We start from the raw sequence: 22,907 nt of genomic DNA on the forward strand, positions 1-22,907 counted from the left end.
TCTGTTGGTATGGAGTTAGGTATGCACTTAGCTTTGATACGGAGTTAGGCCATTGGATTTCCCTTTTAGGGTCAGACGCAGTGACTCATGCCAGTAATCTCAGTATTTTGGGAGGCTGAGGTGAGAGGACCATTTGAGTTCAGGAATTTGAGACCAGCCTGGGCAATATAGTGAGACACCCCAATCTCTACAAATATAAACAAAACAAGGCTAGGTGCGGTGGCTCACACCTATTATCCCAGCACTTTGGGAGGCCGAGGTGAGAGGATTGCCTGAGCTTGGTGAGACCTCATCTCTACAATAATTTAAAAAAAAATTAGCTGGGTGTGGTGGCCCATGCCTATAGTTCCAGCTACTTGGAAGGCTGAGGTGGAAGGATCGCTGAAGCCCAGCAGGTCGAGGCTGCGGTGGCCGTGAGCATGCCACTGCACTCCAGCCTGGGCGATAGAGTGAGATTCCAACTCAAAAACAATCCCCCCCCACCCCGCAAAAAAATACAAACAAAACAGAACAAAAAGTCCAGGGCAGTGGCTCATACTTTGGGAAGCCAAGGTGGGAGGATTGCTTGACCCCAGGAATTTAAGACTAGCCTGGATAACAATGAGACCTGGTCTCTACAAAAAAAAAAAAAAAAAAAAAGCTGAGCATAGTGGCTCATACCTATAATCTCAGCATTTTGGGAGGCAGAGGCAAGAGGATTGCCTGAGCCCATGGGTTCGAGACCTGCCTGGGCAACTTGGTGAGACCCCATCTCTACAATAAATCAAAAAATTAGCCGGGCTCGGTGACTCAGCCTGTAATCCCGTGCCTTTGGGAGGCTGAGGTGAGTGAATTGCCTGAGCCCACGGGTTCAAGATCCGCCTGGGCAGGCAAGAGCTCATCTCTACAATAAATAAAAAAAAAATTAGCTGGGCGTGGTAACGTGCGCCTGTAATTCCGGCTACTCCGAAGGCTGAGGCGGAAGGATCGCCGGAGCCCAGCAGGTGGAGGCTGCGGTGGCCGGGAGCGCCACTGCACTCCAGTCTGGGCGACAGAGTGAGATTCCAACGCAAAAAAAAATAAAAAAAAAATAAAAAAATTAGCCAGGTGTGGTGGTGTGTGCCTGTAGTTCCAGCTACTTGGAAGGCCGAGGCGGAATGATCGCCTGAGCCCAAGGTCAAGGCCGCGGTGAGCCGTGATCGTGCCACTGCATTTCAGCCTGGGTGACTGAGTGAGACTCCAATTCAAAAACAAACAAACAAGCAAACAATAACAACAAAAGAGTTTTCATTTTACAAATGAGAAGACCCGAGGCCCTGGCAGGCTAAGGGCTTTGTCCCGTCACACAGCTAGAAGTAGCAGACGGAGGGCTGAGCCCAGGTCTCCTGGCTCAGAGCTCCTGGCCACCGGTGCCTGCCTGGCCACGCCGTGGGGTCTGTGGGTGTGCACAAGAGGGCAGCGGGTGCCCAGGCACCAGGTGACAAGGCGTCTGCGACACCCTGATAGGGAGAGGAAGCCAATGGCAAATGATATCAGAAAAGCAAATGCCAGCCTTGGCTCGGACCCACTGGCGGGCAGATCCCACACCCGGGCTGTGGGTCTTTCACTCTCTGGGCAGGCTCCATCTCCTCCATCTGGACTAAAAAAAGTAATAACTTGTAGCTATTCCTTTCATTATAAAAAGTAAACGTGAACTCCAGTCTGGGTGACAGAGTGAGACTCCAACTCAAAAAAAAAAAAAAAAAAAGTAAAAGTGAGCTGGGCACGGTGGCTCACACCCAGAATCCCAGAACTTCGGGAGGCTGAGGCAGGAGGATTGCTTCAGCCCAGAGTTCGAGACCAGCCCGGGCAACTTGGTGAGACCCCTCATCTCTACAGTAAAATAAAAAATGGCTGGGCATGATAGCGTGCGGCTGTAGTTGTAGCTACTCGGAAGGCTGAGGTAGAAGGATCGCTGGAGCTCAACAGGTCAACGCTGGGGTGGCCATGAGAGTGCCACTGCACTCCAGCCTGGGCAAAGCAGTGAGACTCCAACTCCAAAAAAAAAAAGTGAGGTCATGCCACTGGCCCAAGGGCATACAGATGGGAAGGGCAGAGTGTTCTGAAATGTACAACCTTAGACTGAGCCCTCCCCGACGCGTGTGGGGCTTTCCCCAGTCAAGGCCGCAGTTAAGTCTCCATGCAGCCTCAGAGGAGGCTAGGCAGGGCTGATCACCACCTTCGGGAAGGAGAAAGTGCTTGGCGGGAAGGATCGATGGGGGTTGGGGAGCAGGTGGATGACACCCACTTGAGGGAGCCTCTCAATCTTTTTTTTTTTTTTTGAGTCGGAGTCTCACTCCGTCACCCAGACTGGAGTGCAGTGGCCACTCCCGGCCACCGCAGCCTCGACCTGCTGGGCTCCGGCGATCCTCCTGCCTCGGCCTTCCAAGGAGCTAGAACTCCAGGCGCGCGCTACCACGCCCGGCTAATTTTTTAAAAGTTTTATTGTAGAGATGAGGTCTTGCCAAGTTGCCCAGGCGGGTCTCGAGCCCACGGGCTCGGGCAGTCCACTCGCCTTGGCCTCCCAAAGCGCTGGGATGACAGGCTGAGCCACCGAGCCCGGCTGGCCTCTCAATCTTTAGCGCCCAGAACAGTGTGGGTGCTGAGGGTGTTGACTGATTCACAGCCAGCCCCAGGCCCTTCAGTCCTGCCAGGCTACCCATACTTCCATCTGTCTGTCCATGCTGTCATCCCTGTATCCCTCCATCCATCCACCCACCCACCCGTCTGTCTGCCTGCCGAACCATCCGTCCGTCCGTCTGTCCGTCCATCCATCTATCCATCCACCTACCCACCCACCCGTCTGTCTGCATGCCCATCTATCCACCCACCCACCCATCCATCCATCTGCCCATCCACCCGTCTGTCTGTCTAACCACCCATTCATCTATCCCCCTGTCCACCCACCCGTCTGTCTGCCTGCCCATCCAACCATCCGTCTGTCCGTCCATCCGTGCGTCCATCCATCCATCCGTCCGTCCGTCCGTCCGTCCACCCACCTATACCCATCCCTCCATCCATTCACCCATCCCTCCACCCTTCCAACCTGTTGCTAACTCATTCTCCCACTTATCTCCCTAGCGTCCCCAGGGTGCCTGCCCTGTGCTGGGTGCAGCGGGTGTGGAGACAGATCTGACCCAGCCCTGCTTGCCCGAAACTCACTGCAGAGTGTGGGAGGGTTTCGACCTGCACGAAGCAGCCTGACGGGGGTGGCGAGTTTCTATTTCTGCCTTGGAGAAGGGGTGAAGTTTGGGCATGTTTGCTCAGGAGACAGAGGCAGGTGGACCGAGGCCGCGGTGACAGACAGAACGTGCTGCTCCCAAATGTGCTCAATTGGGCCACCCTGGCACCCCCCAATGCTTACCCCCCCCCCATTTCTCTCCTCGGCACCTACCAGACGTGGAGAGTGGTTATTTATTTATTTATTTTTTTGAGTTGGAGTCTCACTCTGTCGCCCAGACTGGAGTGCAGTGGCCGCTGCCGGCCACCGCAGCCTCGACCTGCTGGGCTCCGGCGATCCTTCCGCCTCAGCCTTCCCAGTAGCTGGAATTACAGGCGCGCGCTACCACGCCCAGTTGATTTTTTGATTTACTATAGAGATGAGGTCTCGCCAAGTTGCCCAGGTGGGTCTCGAACCCATGGGCTCAGGCAATCCACTCGCCTCGGCCTCCCAAAGGCGCGGGATTACAGACTGAGCCACCGAGCCCGGCCCGAGAGTGGTTACTTTAGTTGTTTGCTTGTGGGCTGTCTGTCCCCTCCCGGGAACACAAGATCCGCCAGGGCAGAGACTGGTGTCGGTCGTGTTTACTGAGTGTCCTGGTGCCGAAAACTCATCCGGTAGGGTTGGCTGCATGGGTGGAGGGCGGCGTTGGGCGCTGCCGTCCAGTCCAGATGAGGACATAGCCAGTGGCTGTAGAGAGGGACACCCTTGTGGGTCCGGGCGTGACTGCGGGGGCTGACACGCCGGGCTGGAGGACTCTCTGGATGACGGTTAGAGGGGAGGGGTGTCCAGGGCGACTCCCGGGTTTCTGGAGCAGGTGGCCCTCACTGTGCTGGGCACGGTACCGGAACATGGGGCGAAATGGTGCCCTGTTCTTTCAGTTAAACAACCTGTCCTCAGCTCTTCATCCTGCCAGACACTGGCTTTAGCAGTGGAACCTGAGTCCCAGCTGTCTTTGCCTGCCCAGGACTCCGTCCCCTCCTTCCTTCTAGACTCTCTGCTTCTGTGAATGCAGTCTTCACACTTGGCTGGCCACTCCCACAGAGACACGCCCAGAGCTCGTCCTGAGCGGTCACAGCCACGAGGCAGGTCCTGTCCTCATTTGGTGAGTGTAGCATGAAGACACAGAGAGGTCAAGCCGCTGGCCCCCGGTCTCACAGCTGTGACGGGGCAGAGCTGGGCGTTGAAGGCGGGCACCCGGCTCTGGGTCAGACGTTGAGCTCTGTCTCACCAAAGGCCGGGACTGGCATCAGGGCTGGCCTTGGACGGGCTGCTTCCTGCCCTTTGCCCTCTGTCGTGGCAGCTGGCACTGTCCACTGTGTCTCCCACTTGCCGGCAAACAGACGGGTCAACAGGGGGCTGCCCCTCGGGTTGGCACACACCCCGGTCAAGGCCAGCCTGCAGGTCATCCGGTCAGAGGACAGGAAAACAGGTGAGCGCGAAGCCACCTGCGGCGCCTGGGCCTCAAGATGTCAACACCGCCCCTCCCCCATGCTGCTTTCCGGTCCCTGGGACTCTCACCCGGGATCCCTCGTTCAGCAGCCGTGTGACTCCAGTAAGTGCATGACCTCCCAGGTGTCCCCCATGGTCACCTCGCAGGGCTGCAGCGTGAGTTGCACAGGGCATGCGTTGAGCCCCTGGGGTGACAGCCACCAAGGCAGACTCACTCATTGGGTCTCCCTCCCCACCCCCCGGCCGGTCCCAAGTTCACAGAGCAAGGCTGTGCCTGTCGCCGTCATGGCCGTGGACAAGACCCCTTTCTGGGCCTTGGCGTCTCCATCTATGAAATGGGGACCGTCGACACTGCCCTGCCTCCTGCCTGGGACGGGTGGATGCTTGGTCGGCCGTGAGGTGGGGCCCGTGTGCCACCGTGTTTACAATCATTGCCGGCGACCGCAGACCCAATGGCTTCTCAGAAGATGAGCCTTCCTTTGGGCAGTGCCCCAGCCAGCCCGGTCATCGGCTGTCCCAGTCCCTGATGGGCACTGGGGACTCAGTGGAGGCAGCCCTGGCCTCGGCCTCCAGGTCCGGGGAGACAGATTCAGGTGGAACAGAATATAGGGGACAGCGGGAGGGGTGGGGACAGATGGCGATGCTGTTCCCAGGAGGGCTCAGGTCAGCCCTGTCCTCATGCTCTGTCTTCGTGGCCTGCCGCCACCCACGGTGCCCTCTCTGCCAGCTCCTTGAGGACAGGGACTGACTGTTATTTGTCTGGGTGCAGCCTCAGCTCAGAAACCATTTGTTGAGGCCGGGTGCAGTGGTTCATGCCTGTACTCCCTGCAGCACTTTGGAGGCTGAAGTGGGAGGATCGCTTGAAGCCAGGAGTTCAAGACCAGCCTGGGCGCCCTAGAAAGACTCATTTCTAGCCAGGCTTGGTGGCTCAGCCTGTAACCCCGCGCCCTTGGGAGGCTGAGGTGAGTGGACTGCCTGAGCCCGCGGGTTCGAGACCCGCCTGGGCAGCGAGACCTCATCTCTACAATAAATCAAAAAATCAGCTGGGCGTGGTAGCGCACGCCTGTAATTCCGGCTACTCGGAAGGCTGAGGCGGAAGGATCGCTGGAGCCCAGCAGGCCGAGGCTTCGGTGGCCGGGAGCGGCCGCTGCACTCCAGTCTGGGCGACAGAGTGAGACTCCAATTCAAAATAATAATAATAATAATAATAATAATATAAACAAAGAAAATGCTTGTTGAATGAATAAATCAGGAACCTTTGAAGGTTCCCCAGGCAGGAGTCCTGAGAAAATTCAGGAGGTCGTGAGGACATGGTCAAGGCCCAAGCTTGGGCTTGGAGGGGTGAGAGCTGTCACCACCTGAGCTTTGGACCTTCCAAAAGGCGTCCAGATGTCGCAGGGGCAGGGATCTTGCTCCCTGGGGCCTGCCACCTGCTGGGTGGCCTCTCAGTACTTTCCTGGGTCCCGAGGCCACTGGGGCAAGGGGCCTGAGGGGTGGGTGGGAGGCCAGCTGCCTGGTGCAGCTCACTCTCTGCCCTCGGGCCACTGTCAACAGACTCTGGCCTCTGGTTCCAGCCCCTCTCCCCGCCCCCGCCCCAGGTATTTAAGGTTGGCGAGGAGGGCCTGGGGAGCTGTCCGGGCCACCCCAGCGGTGGCACCAAATCAGCCGGACCCAGGGCCTTCCCCACCACCCACCTTGATTCATGGATTTTGTTGCCGGAGCCATCGGAGGTGACAGACGGGGCCTGGGGGTGCCAGGGATCCCCGCAGGAGCTGGGGCGGGAGTGTCGCTCTGTCCCGGGGTCTTGGGGCAGCAGGGGGCTCGGAGGCGCGCCCCCAGAACGGGTCAGGGCCCGGTGTGGGCCGTGGGCGTCGGAAGGAGAGGGTGGGTTCCTGGGAGACTCTGGGCGGGCGAGTGGTGACACAGACGGCACCGGCCTGGGGGGCTTGGACAAGGGCTGAGGCCGTGAGGGGGGACGCTCGGGGGGGAAGAGGGTCAGGGGAGGCCAGGAATCCTCAGCGTGGGGAGGGGTGACAGCCATGGGAAGGGACGAGAGGCCCAGGAGAGGGCGGGGAGGGAGACAAGGAGGGAGACAGGGCCTGGGTCCCGGGGAAGCACCTGTCTGGGCCTGAGTTCGGCTCTGGGGTTCTCGACCGGTCCGAAGGTTGTCTTCCCGTCTTTGCTAAAGGTCAGGCCAGAGATAAGCAGCCCCCAGCAGGCTCGGAGTGGGCCGGGCCTTCCAGCCGTGGATCGTGGGCTGCGGGCTCTCTGGATGGAGACCCCCAGGCCCCGCCTGTCTTGTGAAACAGCTGCAGGATATCAGGCTTCTGGGGGCTCAGGAGGGGACCCGCCAAGCCGTGGAAAAGACGGACCCGGCCCGGTCTCGCTTACTCTGTTTTCTTTTCCTTTTTTTTTTGGAGTTGGGATCTGGCTCTGTTGCCCCGGCTGGAGTGCAGCGGCACGCTCATGGCCACCGTAGCCTCGGCTTCCTGGGCTCAGGGGATCCTCCCGCCTCAGCCTCCTGAGTCGCGGGAACTGCAGGCCTGGGCTACTACACCCGCCTCGTTTTTTAATCTTTGGTAGAGATGAGGTCTTGCTATGCTGCCCGGGCTGCTCCTCAACTCCTGGGCTCAAGCGATCTTTCCGCCTTGGCCTCCCAAGGTGCTGGAACTCCAGGTGTGCGCCACCACACCTGGCTACTTTTTTATTTATTTATTGTAGAGATGGGGTTTCGCCATGTCGCCCAGGCGGGTCCTAAACTCCCAGACTCAGGCAGTCCTCTCACCGCGGCCTCCCCACGTACTGGGATGACAGGCGTGAGCCACAGCGCCCAGCTTGACTTTTTCATAAATAGTAGCCGTCGTGACCGGTGTAAGATGGCCTCTCATTGTGGTCTTACTGGGCGTTCCTCTGATGAGCAACCCACGGGGGTGCAGGGGTCCCAGCCCAAGGTCAGCCACTTCCCTGAGTGTTACCCCCGGGTAAAGAGATCAGGGAGGGCTTCAGAGAGGAGGTGTTGCTGTGGCAGGGCTTTGATGGATGAATAGGAGTACGGGAGAATCAAGGAGAGTGATTCTACCCAAGCCACTAGGTCAGTCTTCTGCTTTACTCTATGCATTCATTCATTCACTTCATTCTTTCATTCATGCACGTTTCTTGAGTCCTGGAGTAAACAGGGCCCAGCCTTCACCCCCATGCCCCTCAGGGTAGGCTACAGTCGCCCAGGAGCTGCCTGTTCCCTCGTTGGCTGCTCCCTGGCAGTGCTGGGAGCTTGGACTTGAGGCCGTGGGGTCAGGAGGGGAGGAAGGACAGGATGGTGGCACCCGGCTCCCCTGCCAGAGGGCAGTGGGCCTTGGCCCGGCACTCAAGGCCAATCTGCATGCTGTGGCACGCACACGTGTGGTTCCAGGCAGTGCCGGCCCTTCGCCAAGCCCCGCGAGAGCCCGGGCTGTCCCTCCTCCTGGCCTCTGCCCCGCTGTCCCTCCCTGGCTCCACCCACTGCGGCCGAAACGCGGCTCCTCCCGGCGGGCAAGCAAACCCTCCACAGACGGGCAGCTTGGGGCAAAGTCTGCCCGGCTCGGAGACGGGGCAGTGGGGTCAGCAGAAGTTCCCTCCAAACACGACGCCCGCAGGGAGGCCGAGGACGTCTTTGGCCCGAGGCCGAGTGGACCAGGCACCCCTGGGCCGAGACTCAGTTTCCTCCCCTGCAAGACGGGGGGCGCTCTCGGGAGTCATGAGACCCTGGGTCAAGCAGAAGGGCCGAGTGTGGGCTTGGGGCCACGCGGGGGCTCGGCCGGGGCTCGCCCTCCTCCTCCTCCTCCTCCCCCTCCTCCCGTCGGATGGGCTCGAACCCCACGCTGGCCATGTCCCCCCCTCCTCACCGTGTCTCTGCTTTCCTTCCAGGCATCTGCGGTGTCGCTGTGGGCTACCCCCTGGACACAGTGAAGGTGCGGCCGTAGCCAGCCTCAAAGGCACCCAAGGCCCCTGCACCCCACCCAGAACTTTCTAGAATGCTAGTCAGACCCAGCCCTCCCCTGCTCACACACTTCAGCGGCTCCCATGGTCCTTGGCTATGCCAGTCCCTCGTTCTCACCCCCGGGGCCTCAGGGTCCTCATCTGAGTGAGTCTCGTCTGTCACAGCCCAGCATGGCTGTGACAATCAAGAGGGTGACTTGCCCCCTTTCCCGGGCCTGCTGACATCGCCCTGGAGCCAGCCTTTCCTGAAGCCTGCTTCTCCCCTAGGTCAGGATTCAGACAGAGCCCAAGTACACAGGTGTCTGGCACTGCATCCGGGACACGTATCGCCGAGAGCGGGTAGGCCTGCACCCAGGGGACAGGCAGGGGACAGGGTGGGGGACGTCAGGGTCTCGAGCCCCAGGCCTGCCGCTCACTGACCCAGTTGGAAGTGGGTCCCTCGGATGGGTGCCGGGGTGTCCCACATGTCGGAGGGCTCATAAGGAGGGTCTGCCTCTAGCAGAGGCTCTTGGGGGTGGCGTTTGGGCACAGGCCTGTGGGTTGCGTTTCTGTCCCCTCCGGGCCCTTGACGGCAGCGGGTGGGCTTGTCCGACGTCCTCAGGGTCCAGCTCAGAGCTTCCTCCAGAGGCAGGGCTTGGGGACGTTTCCCAGCCTGAACGTGGGCTCAGACGGGCCAGGGCTTAGCTCGGGGACAGTGGCCAACGTCGGATGTGCCAGTCCCCGTCACCACCATCAGACAGCAACCCTGGCTTGCCCACCCTCGGTTCCCTCAGTCCCTCACCCAGCCTCACACGTGGAGTATCACGGTCCCCGTCTCACAGCTGGGGAAACTGAGGCCCTGAGGCAGCCGGCAACCTGCTAGAGGTGCTGCAGCGACAGCATGGAGCAGGACGCGTGTCCACCCCTGGGGCCGGGCTCCCTTGGGTGGCCCCGGTTCCCGGCCGGCCGCCAGCCTGACTCGGGCCCTGTCCCTAGGTGTGGGGCTTCTACCGGGGCCTCTCCCTGCCCGTGTGCACCGTGTCCCTGGTCTCATCCGTGTCCTTCGGCACCTACCGCCACTGTCTTGCGCACATCTGCCGGTTCCGTTACGGCAGCGCCGACGCCAAGCCCGCCAAGGCCGACATCACACTTTCAGGATGTGCCTCTGGCCTGGTCCGCGTGAGTGGAGCGGGGGAGACTTCAGAGAGCTGAGAGGTCCCTAGGGGGGAGACCGAGGCTTGGTGAGGGCAGAGACTGGAGGCCACACGTGGGGTGCGCCGGCATCCCGCCCAGGCCGGCCCTGGGGTCCCCTCTGCGGCCTGGGTGAGAGGTCGCGGCCGTCCTGCGCAGCATGGTCCTGTGGGGAGGCCTGGGGACCCCAGAGAGACGGGACGTCCCCAGGAAGCCACCACGGGGAGCTGGCTGGGCAGGCCTGGGGCCACTCAGCGGGGAGGCCCCGCCCTCACGGAGCCCACAGCCGGGGACACAGACTTGGACCCATGACAAGGCGACAGCGCCGTCCAGAGCAGCCCAGAGGCTGAAGCCCTGGCCGATGGGTTGAGACGCTTGCGTGGGCAGAGCTGGCTTTGGAGCGCGGGTCCTGGGGTGTGTGCAGAGCCGTGGGCACCATCTTGTCCCTGCCTCCTCTGCCCCAGGTGTTCCTGACGTCGCCCACCGAGGTGGCCAAGGTCCGCCTGCAAACGCAGACGCAGCAGCGGCGTCCCTCGGCCTCGTGGCCCGCGGCTGTGCCGCCCGGGTGTCCTGCGGCCCCCGTGTGTGCGGTCCCCAAGTACCGCGGGCCGCTGCACTGCCTGGCCACGGTGGCCCGTGAGGAAGGGCTGCGTGGCCTCTACCAGGGCAGCTCGGCCCTGCTCCTCCGGGATGGCTACTCCTTTGCCACCTACTTCCTCTCCTATGCCATCCTCTGCGAGTGGCTCACCCCTGCTGGACTCAGCCAGCCAGGTGAGGGCGGCTGGGAGGCAGAGGCGAGGTCGTGCCCACGCTGCGCCGGGGGACTTGAAGCCAGGCCTCCTGCTGCCAGGGCGGGACCTCAGTGTCTCAACACCCAGGAGCCAGGAGACCCACTGTCAGTCCCCACGTGGCCTTGGGCGAGCCGTGCTCCCCTCCCCCAAGCCTCAGCGTCCCCACTTACAAAACGAGGGTGGGCCGGGAGACGGTCCCGGGCTCATGGCGGTTGGGCCTCTGCCCTGGGCGCCCCGAGTGGGCTCCCGGCCACGGTGCCATGGTCTCTCCGCAGATGTCCCAGGTGTGCTGATGGCGGGCGGCTGCGCAGGTGTCCTGGCCTGGGCTGTGGCCACCCCCATGGACGTGATCAAGTCGCGCCTGCAGGCGGACGGGCAGGGCCGGCGCTGCTACCGGGGCCTCCTGCACTGCGTGGTGACCAGCGTGCGGGAGGAGGGCCCGAGTGTCCTCTTCAAGGGGCTGGCGGTCAACTGCTGCCGGGCATTCCCTGTCAACATGGTGGTCTTTGTCACCTACGAGGCAGCGCTGAGGTTCGCCCGGGGCCTGCTCACGTAGCTGGCCCCCACGACCCTGTGGCCCACCCACCGGCAGCGGCCACGGGTTGGAGTAGCCGGAGGTGACGCCGGGTTCCCCGGGCCATCGTCCGGGACAGCCAGGAGCCTCCCCGCGTCCGAGACCTGGGCGTGGCCTGCCCAGCTACGGACCCCAGGATGGCCAGGGCCGGCCTGAGTCGCGAGCAGGGAGGCGTGGCCTTGTGGAGCAGGAGGTCGGTCCCCTGGAGCCATTTGTCATTGGCCAGCTGTTCATTCCAGCTTCCCACGGCTCCGCCCCACCCCGTGTCGTCAGAGTACCCCAGACTCAACTGTGCAGTTCCACCCTCTATTCCCCCTGGCTACCCTTCACACCCACTGCTGTTTCGTGTGCTCGTCTTGCGTGGTTCCATCACACACGGCCCCCCTAGGCGGGCTCAGCTGGTCCCCCACCAGGCTGGGGGCTTTGGGGCGGTGAGGCCGAGCTGGGCTGACGCCATTGCCGCCGGGCGTGTTCTCTGCCCAGTTGCTCCGAGGAGGCCGTGCCCACCTGGTTCTGGCTGGGCCCGGGGGTCGCCGTCCTCACCCAGTTGGGGGCCTGGGGACCAGGTTTAGTCAGGCATCCTCACTCTGCCTGTAGACACTGGCCCTGTCATGGGAAGACCCCAAAGCCTCGGTCGGGAACTATTGCCAATAACATGCTCTGAGGCTGTCAAGGGTGGTGCTGTGTGGTCTGTGGAGCTGATCCGTTTTCCTATCCCATCCTGTTCACCGTGAAGCCTGCCTGTCCCGAGAGGTGTGGGCCATGGCCTTGTCCCCTCCCTTCCTGCTGGACATGCCCTCCACTGAGTGGCCAGTGCTCCTACTGTGCAGATGGGCGCACTGAAGCCCGGCCCACTGCTCAGGCTTCTGGGCTGTGGCACCAAGTCCTGCCATAGAGGCCGTTCCACAAGACACCTGCTCTCCTGGCCACCCTGTCCCCAAGCTGAGCGAGACCTTGTTCCCGCCAGGGCCTCCCAGCTGCCCCGGCAGTGAGCCACCCTCAGAGGGCTTCAGCAGGCACACAACTGGCCACGGCCGCCTGGTGCCGGGGCAGCTGCAGAGGAAGGGGGCTCGCCATGGTCATGCAGGGGAGGGAAGGTGGGCTCATGCCTGGGCTCGGGGGCCCCTGGCTCCTGCCCCTGACACCACGCGGCTTCTGGGGAGAAGGGCCGCCGGAACCGGGGCCGGTGGCCCCCTGCCTCAGTGACATTCGCTCACAGACACCACCCTCCGCTGTGTCTAGGGACTACATGGCGTCTGGTGTTCTGTGGACAAACCTCTCCTACTCCCAGGACAAGGACAGGACCCCCCCCCGTGCCTGTGCCCGCCCCTGTCATGCTGGTCCCCGTATTGCTGTGCTCTTGGGTGTGGAATGAATGAATGCGTGAATGAGTGAAGTCCAGGGGCAGATTCCTGGAGTTCATCCAGCTTAGAGATTAAAGAGGCCAAGATGTTCTCTGGTCCAAGGTTCTGGTCCTTCACCAAACCCTGATCCCATGCCCGCTTGTCACGATGACCATGCTAGCTTTGGCCCCGGAAGGGGGCTTCCTGGCAGTGCTCTGGGCTCCTGGCTCCTGCTACGCCTGTCACTGAGTGTGGGGTACTCTCTGGAACCACCCGGTGGCGAGGACCAGCACCCTCGTTAAGAATGGGGACGGGAGGGGGAAGGGGCTGGCCAGAATCGCACGATCGGGCACCAGCAGGGTCGGAAACGAGGCGGCTTTCAAAGTCAAGGCTGGGTTTGAGATTTCAAGGAGGGCAGGGGGCACGTAACATCAATAAGCGCACCTGATCGCAAACCAGGCAAAGGGGGACTTTACCTGCACGATGACCCCTTGTATACCCAATCCTGAATTGTACCCCACATCTTTATAATAAATAAACGTTGCCATGTCCAAGCAGTGGGCGTAGCCAGAGGGAAAATCAGCGGCCCAGACCCATTCCCGTGGCCCCACGGCTGTTCCGTGCCACGCATTGTCCCCGTGGCAGGCAGCTCAGCCGGTCTCCTCCTCAGGCTGCGGACGGCGGGGCTGGGCGGTCTGGTTGGGCCGCACCGCCCAAGGGGATGTTACCAGTCGGAACTGAGACTGCTGCTGCAGCAGGACACCCTGCACCAGGCTCCCGGTACCCACACAAGCCCACCGCAGCTGAGCACCCCATCCAGGCAAGGCTCTCTTCTGCCATAGTGGCCTTGGGCGTGTCACTGACCACTATACCCAGGGACCCTCCCAAGACACCAAACAGGACATCACTGCTTTCATCCTCTGAAGGAGGAGATGGAGGTGCCAAGAAGTCAGGAGATGGTGCGGTGTCCCCAATAAACCAGATTTTCTACTCTTTTTAAATTTTTATTTTATTTTTGAGTTAGAGTTTCACTCCGTCGCCCAGACTGGCATACAGTGGCCACTCCCGGCCACTGCAGCCTCGACCCGCTGGGCTCCGGCGATCCTTCCGCCTCAGCCTTCCAAGTAGCTGGATCTAAAGGTGCGCGCTACCACGCCTGGCTAGTTTTTGATTTATTGTAGAGATGAGGTCTCGCCAAATTGCCCAGGCAGGTTTCGAACCCTCAGGCTTGGGTAATCCACTCACCTCAGCCTCCCAAAATGCTGGGATTACAGACTGAGCCACTGAGCCCAGCTTGTTTTTCTACTCTTAAAACCTGCCTGGGCAACTTGGCGAGACCTCATCTCTACAATAAATCAAAAACTAGCCGGGCGTGGTAGCATGCGCCTGTAGTTCCAGCTACTCGGAAGGCTGAGGTGGAAGGATCACTGGAGCCTCGCAGGTCGAGGCTGCAGAGGCTGGGAGTGGCCACTGCACTCCAGTCTGGGCAACAGAGTGAGATTCCAACTCAAAAAAAAAAAAAAAGAGCTTAAGGGACCTGGACAGAGTCACCTGGCCAGTGAGGGAGTTGGTTGGTGCCGGCTCACCCCTCCCTGTGCCTGAGCCTGGCCCAGGTCCTATCAGATGTTCCAGCTGGGTGGACAATGACAGCAGCAGCTCTGCTGTCCTGGGGACGTTACATGCCACACTTCTCACCTGCACGCATGCACCTGTGACACGGGTGCAGTGGAGCTACGAGAAGTGGCCAGGGTGATGTGGAGAGCTACCTATGAGTGGCCAGGGTGACGTGGCTAGTGGCCACACCATCCTCTGTGCCTGGGTTGCCCTGCTGGCCGTAGCCAGCCAGGTGAGAAGGGGCTGGGCTCGGGAGGTGGGGGAGGAGTTCAGCCCAACAGGAATGGAGGCTGGGAGAGGAGGCCCGGTGAGAATGTGCTGCACACCGCACCTGAGGGGACTTGAGTGCTGCCTCCAGCCTCTTGGGGTGGGAACCTTGCTCCCTCATTTGTAAAATGGCCCGTGTGTGTGTGTAGAAATAGGAGTGCCAAGTCAGGACAGCCACCTTGTCACAAGGCCACCGTGATGCCCTGGACAAGGCATGTTCCCCTCGTTCCCCTCTTCCAAGTCTGTTTTCCCACATGCAAGATGAGGCTGGCGGGGTGGAGAGAGCCCAGAGCTTCTCTGCAGTGGCCCTGCCTGGGCCCCCCGTGGACAGGCCTATGCCTGTCACATGGCACACCCAGCACCCCACGGTGGGCCCCGCCTATGAAAGCTGAGGGTCACACCAGCGTGCATCCTCCTCGGGTGGCTGGAAATACCAGGAGGCGTGGGAGAGCCCGCAGAGCTGTCAGGGCTGTCCTGGTACGAGTGCCAGCCAGCACCAGCCGGGCCCCAGGAGCCTGCGTCAGCTCTGTGGGGTGCCCGGATGTTTCATTCCCAGATGTGACCCCAGCGGATTCTAGGAGCCCGTGCTCCCTCCTCAGACCTCCTGGAGACAGCACAGTCATACGGTTTATTTATCCCTACGGGCGGCAGGAGGGCAGAGCACTGGAGAGGAGACCCAGACACGTGAGGGGAGGGCTTCCCAGAGGTGCAGCTTTACTTGTCCAAGTCATGCAGGGTGTGGGCCTGAGTGTGGCCCACCAGACTCCTGTGTGGGCCTCGAGGGACGCTGTGGTTTTCTCTCTAGCTACGTCCACTGCCTGGACATGACCAGTATACTGCTCTGTGCTGACATCCACTTCAATCCAGTGGCAAAACAAAAGCAAAAGCCACAGATCCCCGCAGCTGCCACCGGCTTTTGCAGGGTGACATGTCTAGGATCAATTGCTAGAGGTCTGGGCATGCAATCTGGAGTAGAACACATGTATATCTGAAGTGCAGTGCAGAGTTTCACCCACAAGACTCAACTTACTAAAAGCTGCCCACCTCTGTCCAGTGATCAGTGTAAAAAGCAGCTTTAAAGCTGGTGACTTCTTAGCCAAGTGTACAGCAAAGTTTTCATCTATCAGGTTTTGTGGCAAGGGCTAAAAGACACCTGTGCTCATTAAACTTTTCACGTCCATTTTTTTCAAGCACTTTTAGTTTTAGTCATGACATTTGGATTCCATAGATGCATACAGAAGAGTCATTTTTTTACAGAGCAGGTGTGGAGAATACATTTGGCACCCCACGATACTTTCAGACAGTCCTCAGTGGCCATGGACCTGCAGCCGAAGGCTCCATGCCAGGGCTGCTTTGTGGGGAGACCCCCAGCTGGACTGCTCTATCTGATTGCACAGAGACAGCCAACACCCGATCATCCACAAGAGACAGAAATGAATAAAGAAACAGCATTGATAACGCACAGACTGATACACACCAGGCCTGGCAATGACCCTGTGGCAGGGACTACCGTGGGTGGCGCTTTGCTTGGGCTGGGATTATTGGGAAGTTACGGTTCTCGAGGAGCACGTTGCTTGTAAAGGAGCTTCACTGAAAGTCAAAGATTAGCTTCCGGGGCCTCATGAACTCCTTCACGACCTCGTCCGTGACCTCCTTGCGCCGGGCCTGGTGCTCAGCTACCAGGGGCTGCAGGACGTCGATGAGCGCCTTCTTGAGCTCCCCGGTGAGCATGGCGCCGCTGCTGTAGTCCTGGGGGGAAACAGAACGCTGTCAGCAATGACTCCGGCACCCAGCCCTGCTGCCTGCATTGGCCCCCAGCTCAGCCATGCCTCCATGCAGAGCCTGGCACGTGCGGGGCACGCAGATGTGTGATCCGTGGCAGTATCCCGCACCTTGAACGATACTTTTTGTTTGTTTTTTTTGAGTTGGAGTCTCACTCTGTCGCCCAGACTGGAGTGCAGTGGCCGCTCCCGGCCACCGCAGCCTCGACCTGCTGGGCTCCGGTGATCCTTCCGCCTCAGCCCTCCGAGTAGCCGGAATTACAGGCATGCGCTACCACGCCCGGCTGATTTTCTGATTTATTGTAGAGATGAGGTCTCGCTGCCCAGGAGGGTCTTGAACCCACGGGCTCAGGCAATCTGCTCACCTCAGCCTCCCAAAGGCGTGGGATTACAGGCTGAGCCACTGAGTCCGGCTGTTTTTTTTTTTTTAAAGCAGGATTTATTAAGAGGGAACCTGAAGGGGTTGCCCTACACTTTTCTAAAAGTGACTAGAAACCGGGCTTTGACCAGGCCACGCTTGCCCACACTGGACCACTCCAAGTACACCAAATGCTACACCTGTCAGCCTTAGCTTCTAGAAGGCTCTGCTGACCTTTTGTCTTTTTCTGATTATAATGCATGCTCATTAAAAACCACAAAGCAGCAGCAAGGTGAAAAAAAAATCACCTGCTATTCGAGTCAATGCCCAGAGGTTGGGGTCCACTGCTAACGCGTGGCATATTTTCTTTGAATTTTTCCCCTGCGCATTTGATTTAAATCGCTGCATTTTTCAACTTGGAATCCTTTATTATCATCATAGGCATATTCTCCTTTTTTTTTTTAAGTTGAAGTCTCACTCTGTTGCCCAGACTGGAGTGCAGTGCACGCTTCCAGCCACTGCAGCCTCGACTGCTGGGCTCCGGCGATCCTTCCGCCTCAGCCTTCCAAGTAGCTGGAACTACAGGTGCGTGTTAACACGCCTGGCTAATTTTTGACTTATTGTAGAGATGAGGTCGCACCAAGTTGCCCAGGTGGGTCTCGAACCCACGGTCTCAGGCAATTCACTCGCCTCAGCCTCCCAAAGTGCTGGGATTACAGGCTGAGCCACTGAGCGCGGCCTAAAACTCTCTTTTTTAAAAACTTAAGGGGTCTTGCTCAGGCTGGATTCAAATTCCCAGGCTCAAGTGATTCTCCTGCCTCAGCTTCCCCGCCTCCCCAGTGGCTGGGACCAGGGGTGCACACATCACCCCCGGCGCACTAAAGCTCATTTTCTTCTGTTGTAGAGTCCGTTCTGAATTTTTTTTTGCCTGGATCATTTTCAACGTCTTTTTGTGGAAGACTTTTTCTTATTCAGGATTATCTCCTTGGAAAAAATTTTAAGAAACTGGAAAACTGGAGGCGAAAGCTCTGGGCATTTTTGGGCTCCTTGTAGCAACTGCCATACTGCTCACAAGGCTGTGCCCTACTCACCGGGCATGCCTTGAGAGAAGCGTCGGGTTTGTGGACAGTGACGACAATGCTAGGCAGCAAATCCCCGACTAACTTGGTAGGAGAGTGGCTGTGACGCGGATGGTGTTGGCCTACACTCACTGCATGGCTAGTGAGATGAGGCTCTCTGTGTGGCTGCTAAAGAGACAGCCACCTGCATCTGCTCTTGTCCTGCTCGTGAGCACCTCAGCACACGGCTAGTTGTGCGACCCTACTGTCTTCAGTTCTTGCGGCCCAGGTACTAGGAGGCTCCCACCAAGCCCTGATGCCCCTTGGGCTCCACGCCCACCTTCCTGATCTGCTCGAGCCTGTCGTCGTCCTCGAGGAAGAAGGTCAGGTACATGAAGGACACGTCCACGTCACAGTCGCCCCCCAGCTCCCGGTGCTCCTCGACGGTGGCTCTCCCTCCAGAAAACGCGTGCTTGTTGACCTGCATGGGAGGGAATGGAAACGCCTGAGGAGTGGGGGTCAAGCCAGTGAGCGCCATTAGACTGCACCCACGGCAGGCCACGGTGCATGGGGTGGGAGGGCCCTGCCACTGCACCTTCCTGCAGGGCCTGGGCGTGAGCGACAGCAGGGCTCGCGGCGGGGGGAGCAGATTAGCTTTGAATGCTGCTCTCCTCAGAGACACAGGAGAACGGAGTCAGGAAAACCTGAGCACTAACGGGGCTGACATCTTGGGGAACTGTCCTGCGGTATTCTCAGAAGATGGGCTTAGGAAAAAGGGGGAGTGAAAGTCATCTTCAGAGCAAAGGAGGCATCTTCAGAGCCGGAAGGACAGCTGCGCTCTGGGACATGTGCTGCTGTGTGAATGGGGGCAGAAGGGCACCCCAACCCCCACTGGGTTCCTGCCTTCTCCGCCATGGAGACCAGCACAAGAAGGAACAAGAAAAAGGCTAAGGCCAGGTGAGGGCCCACTCTGGCAATCACTTAAGCCCAGGAGGTTGAGACCAGCCTGGGAACACAGCGAGACCGCGTCTCTACGAAAATTAAAAAATTATCTGGGCATGGTGGCACGTGCCTGTAGTTCCAGCTACTCGGGAGGCTGAGGTGAAAGGATGGCCTAAGTACAGGAGGTTGAGGCTACAATGAGCCATGATCGTGCCATCGCACTCCAGCCTGGGCAACGGTAAGACCTCAACTCAAAAGAAGAAAAAAGAGAATAAGGTTAAGAAGGGAAAGCAAAGCTCACAAACGCAAGGAGGTAGGAACTGAGAAAAGCTCAGAAACTAATAAACCGGTTTTAGAAAACACTGTAGATAATCTTGGCGTAATCAGGGCCAGGAGATAGGAAAAAGCCAGAAAGGATGGACAACATTCCTTCAACATTCCTTCCAGCATGCATTTGAGAAACCTACTGTGGCCAAATATTATCCTTATTATTATTATTTGTTTTTTTGAGTTGGAGTCTATTATTTTAATGGGAAAAAGGGTGAGCAGGGTCGATGAATTCAAAGTTGCTACAGTTAGTGAGTCTCCTCAGAAGAATCTAGAGCAGATTACCCACTGGGTGAATGGGTGAGCCTAGAAGCCACAGCTAAACTTTAAGGGCAAAGGTCGCCATGAGGAATTTTGGGGCCGAAGGAGCCCATCTTCTCGGGCACTGCCAGGAGGTGGAGGTGGAGCTGGCAGGTGGGTGGGGCTGAGGGCTAAAAGAATTAAGGGAACAAATGTAAGTTCATCTTCCCTTTCCTTTAAAAAAAAAAGAAAAGGTGCTGGGCTCGGTGGCTCAGCCTGCAATCCTGCGCCTTTGGGAGGCTGAGGTGAGTGGATTGCCTGAGTCCGCGGGTTCGAGACCCGCCTGGGCAGCGAGACCTCATCTCTACAGTAAATCAAAAAATAAGCCAGGCGTGGTAGTGCATGCCTGTAATTCCGGCTACTCAGAAGGCTGGGGCGGAAAGATCGCTGGAGCCCAGCAGGTCGAGGCTGCGGTGGCCGGGAGCGGCCACTGTACTCCAGTCTGGGCGACAGAGTGAGACTCCAACTCAAAAAAAAAAAAAAGTTATAGAATAAAAAAATTAATTTATGCAAACTTCAAACACTATGGAAAATACCACATAAGCGGAAGAGAAAACCCCAGTCCTGGCCACTCCTAGGGTCTCAGGACCTAGGAGTCACCGGCTATGTGGCAGTGCCACCCTCCCCACTGGGTCTCGGGGGAAGAAGCTCCCGTGTCAGGAAGAATGTGAGGACAGAGACCCCCAGGCTCCAAGGCAGCTGTGAAAGGCCAGTTTCCAGCCCTCTGTTGGAGAGGACAAGGACCCTTGTGTCTGCTACACGGGCACTACCACCCTTGCACATGACCCCACCCTGGGCGAAGCCCCCAACGGTGGGAACACAGCAGACATCACACATGAGGGCTGCTGGGATTGTCACACACACTTCGTCCCCAGCCACCCAGTGGCCTCTCAGTGCTTTTTCCATTTTACAGGTGAAGAAAACCAGTGTCAGAACCTGGACTGCCAGGGTGGTGGCTCACCCCTGTCATCCCAGCACTTTAGGAGGCAGAAATGAGAGGATTGCCTGAGCCCACAAGTTTGAGACTAGCCTGGGCAACATGGCGAGACCTCATCTTTACAATAAGTAAAAAATGAGCTGGGTGTGGTAGCACACGCCTGTAGTCCCAGCTACTCGGAAGGCTGAGGCGGAAGGATTGCCGGAGCCCAGCGGGTCGAGGCTGTGGTGGCCAGGAGCGGCCACTGCACTCCAGTCTGGGCGACAGAGTGAGACTCCAATTCAAAAAAAAAAAAAAAAAAAAGAAAAAGAAAAAGAACCTGAAAAGAGGGCCAGGCCAACTTGTCTTGGCCCACCAGCCTTCTGGGTAGAGTGGCTCCAGTCAGCCTCCTTGGGGTCTGGCGGGTCCTCGGTGATGCTGGGGAACAGTCTGCAACGCCTGACTGACAGGAAAGTGGGCTTGGGATGAGGTGGAGAGCAGTCTTAGAGTACTGCAGCCAGGGCCTAATGTGATGGAAATGGGTGGCTGCTGTTACTCTGTGTGACAGGAAACGATGCCAAGGGGACACAGCCTGCCAGGTGGTGTTAGGATTCTGGTAGGTCACACAGGCCAGCAAAGCCACCTAAGTCACCGGCACTGTGTTAACACTGTAATTTTTAAAATTTTAGAGATGGAGTCTCACTATGTTGCCCAGGGTAGAGTGCAGTGGCTGTTCACAGCTCACTGTAGCTTCCAGCTCCCGGGTTCAAGTGATCGATCCTTCCAGCCTTGCCGGTAGCTGGGAATCCAGGTGTCGACCACCAAGCCTGGCTTAACCTGCTGTTATTTCTGGAAGGAGGCTGGAGCAGATGCCCGCTCTTCTCTGGGGATTCTGACCCTGGAGCTGGAATGTCGTGGGGAGGAAGAGCCAGGCCTGGCCTGCCCCTGTCCTGTCCTACAGTTGCTCCTTGGCCTGTTGGCTCCTGACCTCATGCTCCCTGCTCACCTGGCCCTTGCAGTCTCTGCTGGACCCTAACTGAATGGTAAGTGCCCCGGAGCCATAAGCAACTTTCTCAAAACAACTTCTCAAAAGCAAAACAAAACATGACTTCTCCACTGATGCTTTCCTCCACCCATCTATTCTCTGTGCTCTGGAAGTTTCGCCTAAAAACGAAAGGGAAAGAAAGTGCCCCGATTGCACCGGCTTCCAAATGAGTGGCAGAGGTCGTTTCCTAGATTTTGATACAAAGTGTTTCCCCATTGTCAGCCAGAACCACTTGGGACTTTCCAGAAGAGTCAGGGCCTGACTGTGACTCAGAGGGTCGAGTTACAACCTCGCCCACATACAGTTCCCATCACCCCTGCTGCAATCTTCCCACTCGCAAACACATGCCTGATTCCCAGGAAACATCGGTGGCTTTGTGCAATAGGGGGTGAGGCAGGTCAGTGCCATGTGACAGGCTGGGGCCCGAGAAGTAAGGACACTTAACTCATTTCTATTTCTCGTTTCTCTGGTGATGTGACAAATATTTACTGAGTGCCTGCATTACTCCCAGGGCCGGCAGGACCGTCCTGTCGAAGGACATTTATCAATTCTGCCTCTCAGTGAGATGCTCTCTGGGAGAACAGCAGTGCCTAACCCCCCTGGAATGGCTGCCGTGGCCAGGCCGGAGCTGTTGACTTCTGGGGGAGACTTGGCCACGTAGGTGTCCTCCCTCAGCCTCTTCTCTCATCTTTTTTTCCCAATAAAAACAATGCCACAGCATTTACTGTCATCTTGTAATGACAAGGGCAATCAAAACCATATGAACAAATGTTTTAGAACTATACTCCAAACAAAGAACACCTCAAAAAAACCAAACTCTATTGCCTTCTCAACAATTTTTTACTTCATTGATCATTCCTAATTGGAGACGCTTTGTGGCTGGGCAATGCCATCTTCGTTTGGCATGATCCAACCCAGTTGTCTTCTTGACTTTGTTTTAGAATGAATATCTTCTGCATCATCTAATATGAGGTTCATATACTCATCAAAAGCAACGAAACGGCCCTTTGTCTGCGTAGTCATAAAGCCACACTGAACCCAGGATCTGTTTTGCAAGTATCTGAAGATGAGGTGGATGGGCTCCTGCATTTCTGCACTTCCTGGCCCTGACCATGGTAAGCCATGGTGGAGTCTCACAAAATGACACACATGCTCCCTCAGAAAGCAATTTCCGGAATAAAGAGTCTTCTTTCATCTTTAAAAAGAGCAGTACCAGCTGGGCACGGCACCTCCCAGCACTTTGGGAGGCTGAGGTGAGAGGACTGCGTGAGCCTATGGGTTCAAGATCAGCCTGGGCAACTTGGCGAGACCGCATCTCTACAATAAATCAAAAAAATTAGCCAGGCGCCGTGGTGTATGCCTGTAGTTCCAGCTACTTGGAAGGCTGAGATGGAAGGGTTGCCTGAGCCCAGCAGGTCGAGGCTGCAGTGGCTGTGAGCGTGCCACTGCACTCTAGCCTGGGGGACAGAGTGAGAATCCAACTAAAAAAAAAATAAATAAAAATAAAAATAAAAATGAGGATTAAAAATGAGAAAACATAAATAAGGTACCTGGCCCGGAACCCAGAGCACAACTGGTAATCACCACAGCCTCGATCTCCTGGGCTCAGGCAACCCTTCCACCTCAGCCTCCTGAGTAGCTGGGACTATATAGGCATGTGCCACCATGCCCAGCTTATTATTATTATTTCTTTTTTTAATTTTTTTTTGAGTTGGAGTCTCACTCTGTCGCCCAGACTGGAGTGCAGCGGCCGCTC

The 22,907-nt window shown here is 58.0% G+C and overlaps 2 protein-coding genes across 3 annotated transcripts in view; one reads left to right on the plus strand and one right to left on the minus strand.

Moving 5' to 3' along the window:
* Positions 1-6,327: 6,327 nt before the first annotated feature.
* On the plus strand, positions 6,328-11,219 carry SLC25A47 (solute carrier family 25 member 47). The gene is made up of 6 exons (XM_008052064.2): positions 6,328-6,420; positions 8,594-8,637; positions 8,933-9,004; positions 9,641-9,823; positions 10,300-10,606; positions 10,902-11,219. The coding sequence occupies exons 1-6, from the start codon at positions 6,393-6,395 to the stop codon at positions 11,180-11,182; spliced, it is 915 nt and encodes a 304-aa protein (XP_008050255.1). The 5' UTR covers positions 6,328-6,392; the 3' UTR covers positions 11,183-11,219.
* A 4,373-nt stretch (positions 11,220-15,592) lies between these two features.
* The window catches only part of WARS (tryptophanyl-tRNA synthetase), a 36,337-nt gene continuing 29,022 nt past the window's right edge, over positions 15,593-22,907 (minus strand). For both annotated transcript variants that reach the window (XM_008052066.1, XM_008052065.1), the window contains exons 10-11: positions 17,962-18,102; positions 15,593-16,173 (exon numbers count right to left, since the gene is read on the minus strand). In XM_008052066.1, coding sequence (XP_008050257.1) covers positions 16,012-16,173; positions 17,962-18,102 — 303 coding nt within the window. In that variant the 3' untranslated portion in view covers positions 15,593-16,011. The remainder of the gene's footprint in view (positions 16,174-17,961; positions 18,103-22,907) is intronic.

This window comes from Carlito syrichta, unplaced genomic scaffold (assembly GCF_000164805.1).
Source record: "Carlito syrichta isolate Samal-C Ts95f unplaced genomic scaffold, Tarsius_syrichta-2.0.1 Scaffold255087, whole genome shotgun sequence".
Lineage (NCBI taxonomy): Eukaryota > Metazoa > Chordata > Mammalia > Primates > Tarsiidae > Carlito > Carlito syrichta.

What these genes read in the sequence shown, in the direction of transcription:
- SLC25A47 (XM_008052064.2), top strand. Translation starts at nt 6,393, where the DNA reads ATGGATTTTGTTGCCGGAGCCATCGGAG. An exon ending in TGTTGCCGGAGCCATCGGAG is followed by an intron (nt 6,421 to 8,593) that starts GTGACAGACGGG and finishes CTTTCCTTCCAG; the next exon opens with GCATCTGCGGTGTCGCTGTG. An exon ending in GTGCCTCTGGCCTGGTCCGC is followed by an intron (nt 9,824 to 10,299) that starts GTGAGTGGAGCG and finishes CCTCTGCCCCAG; the next exon opens with GTGTTCCTGACGTCGCCCAC.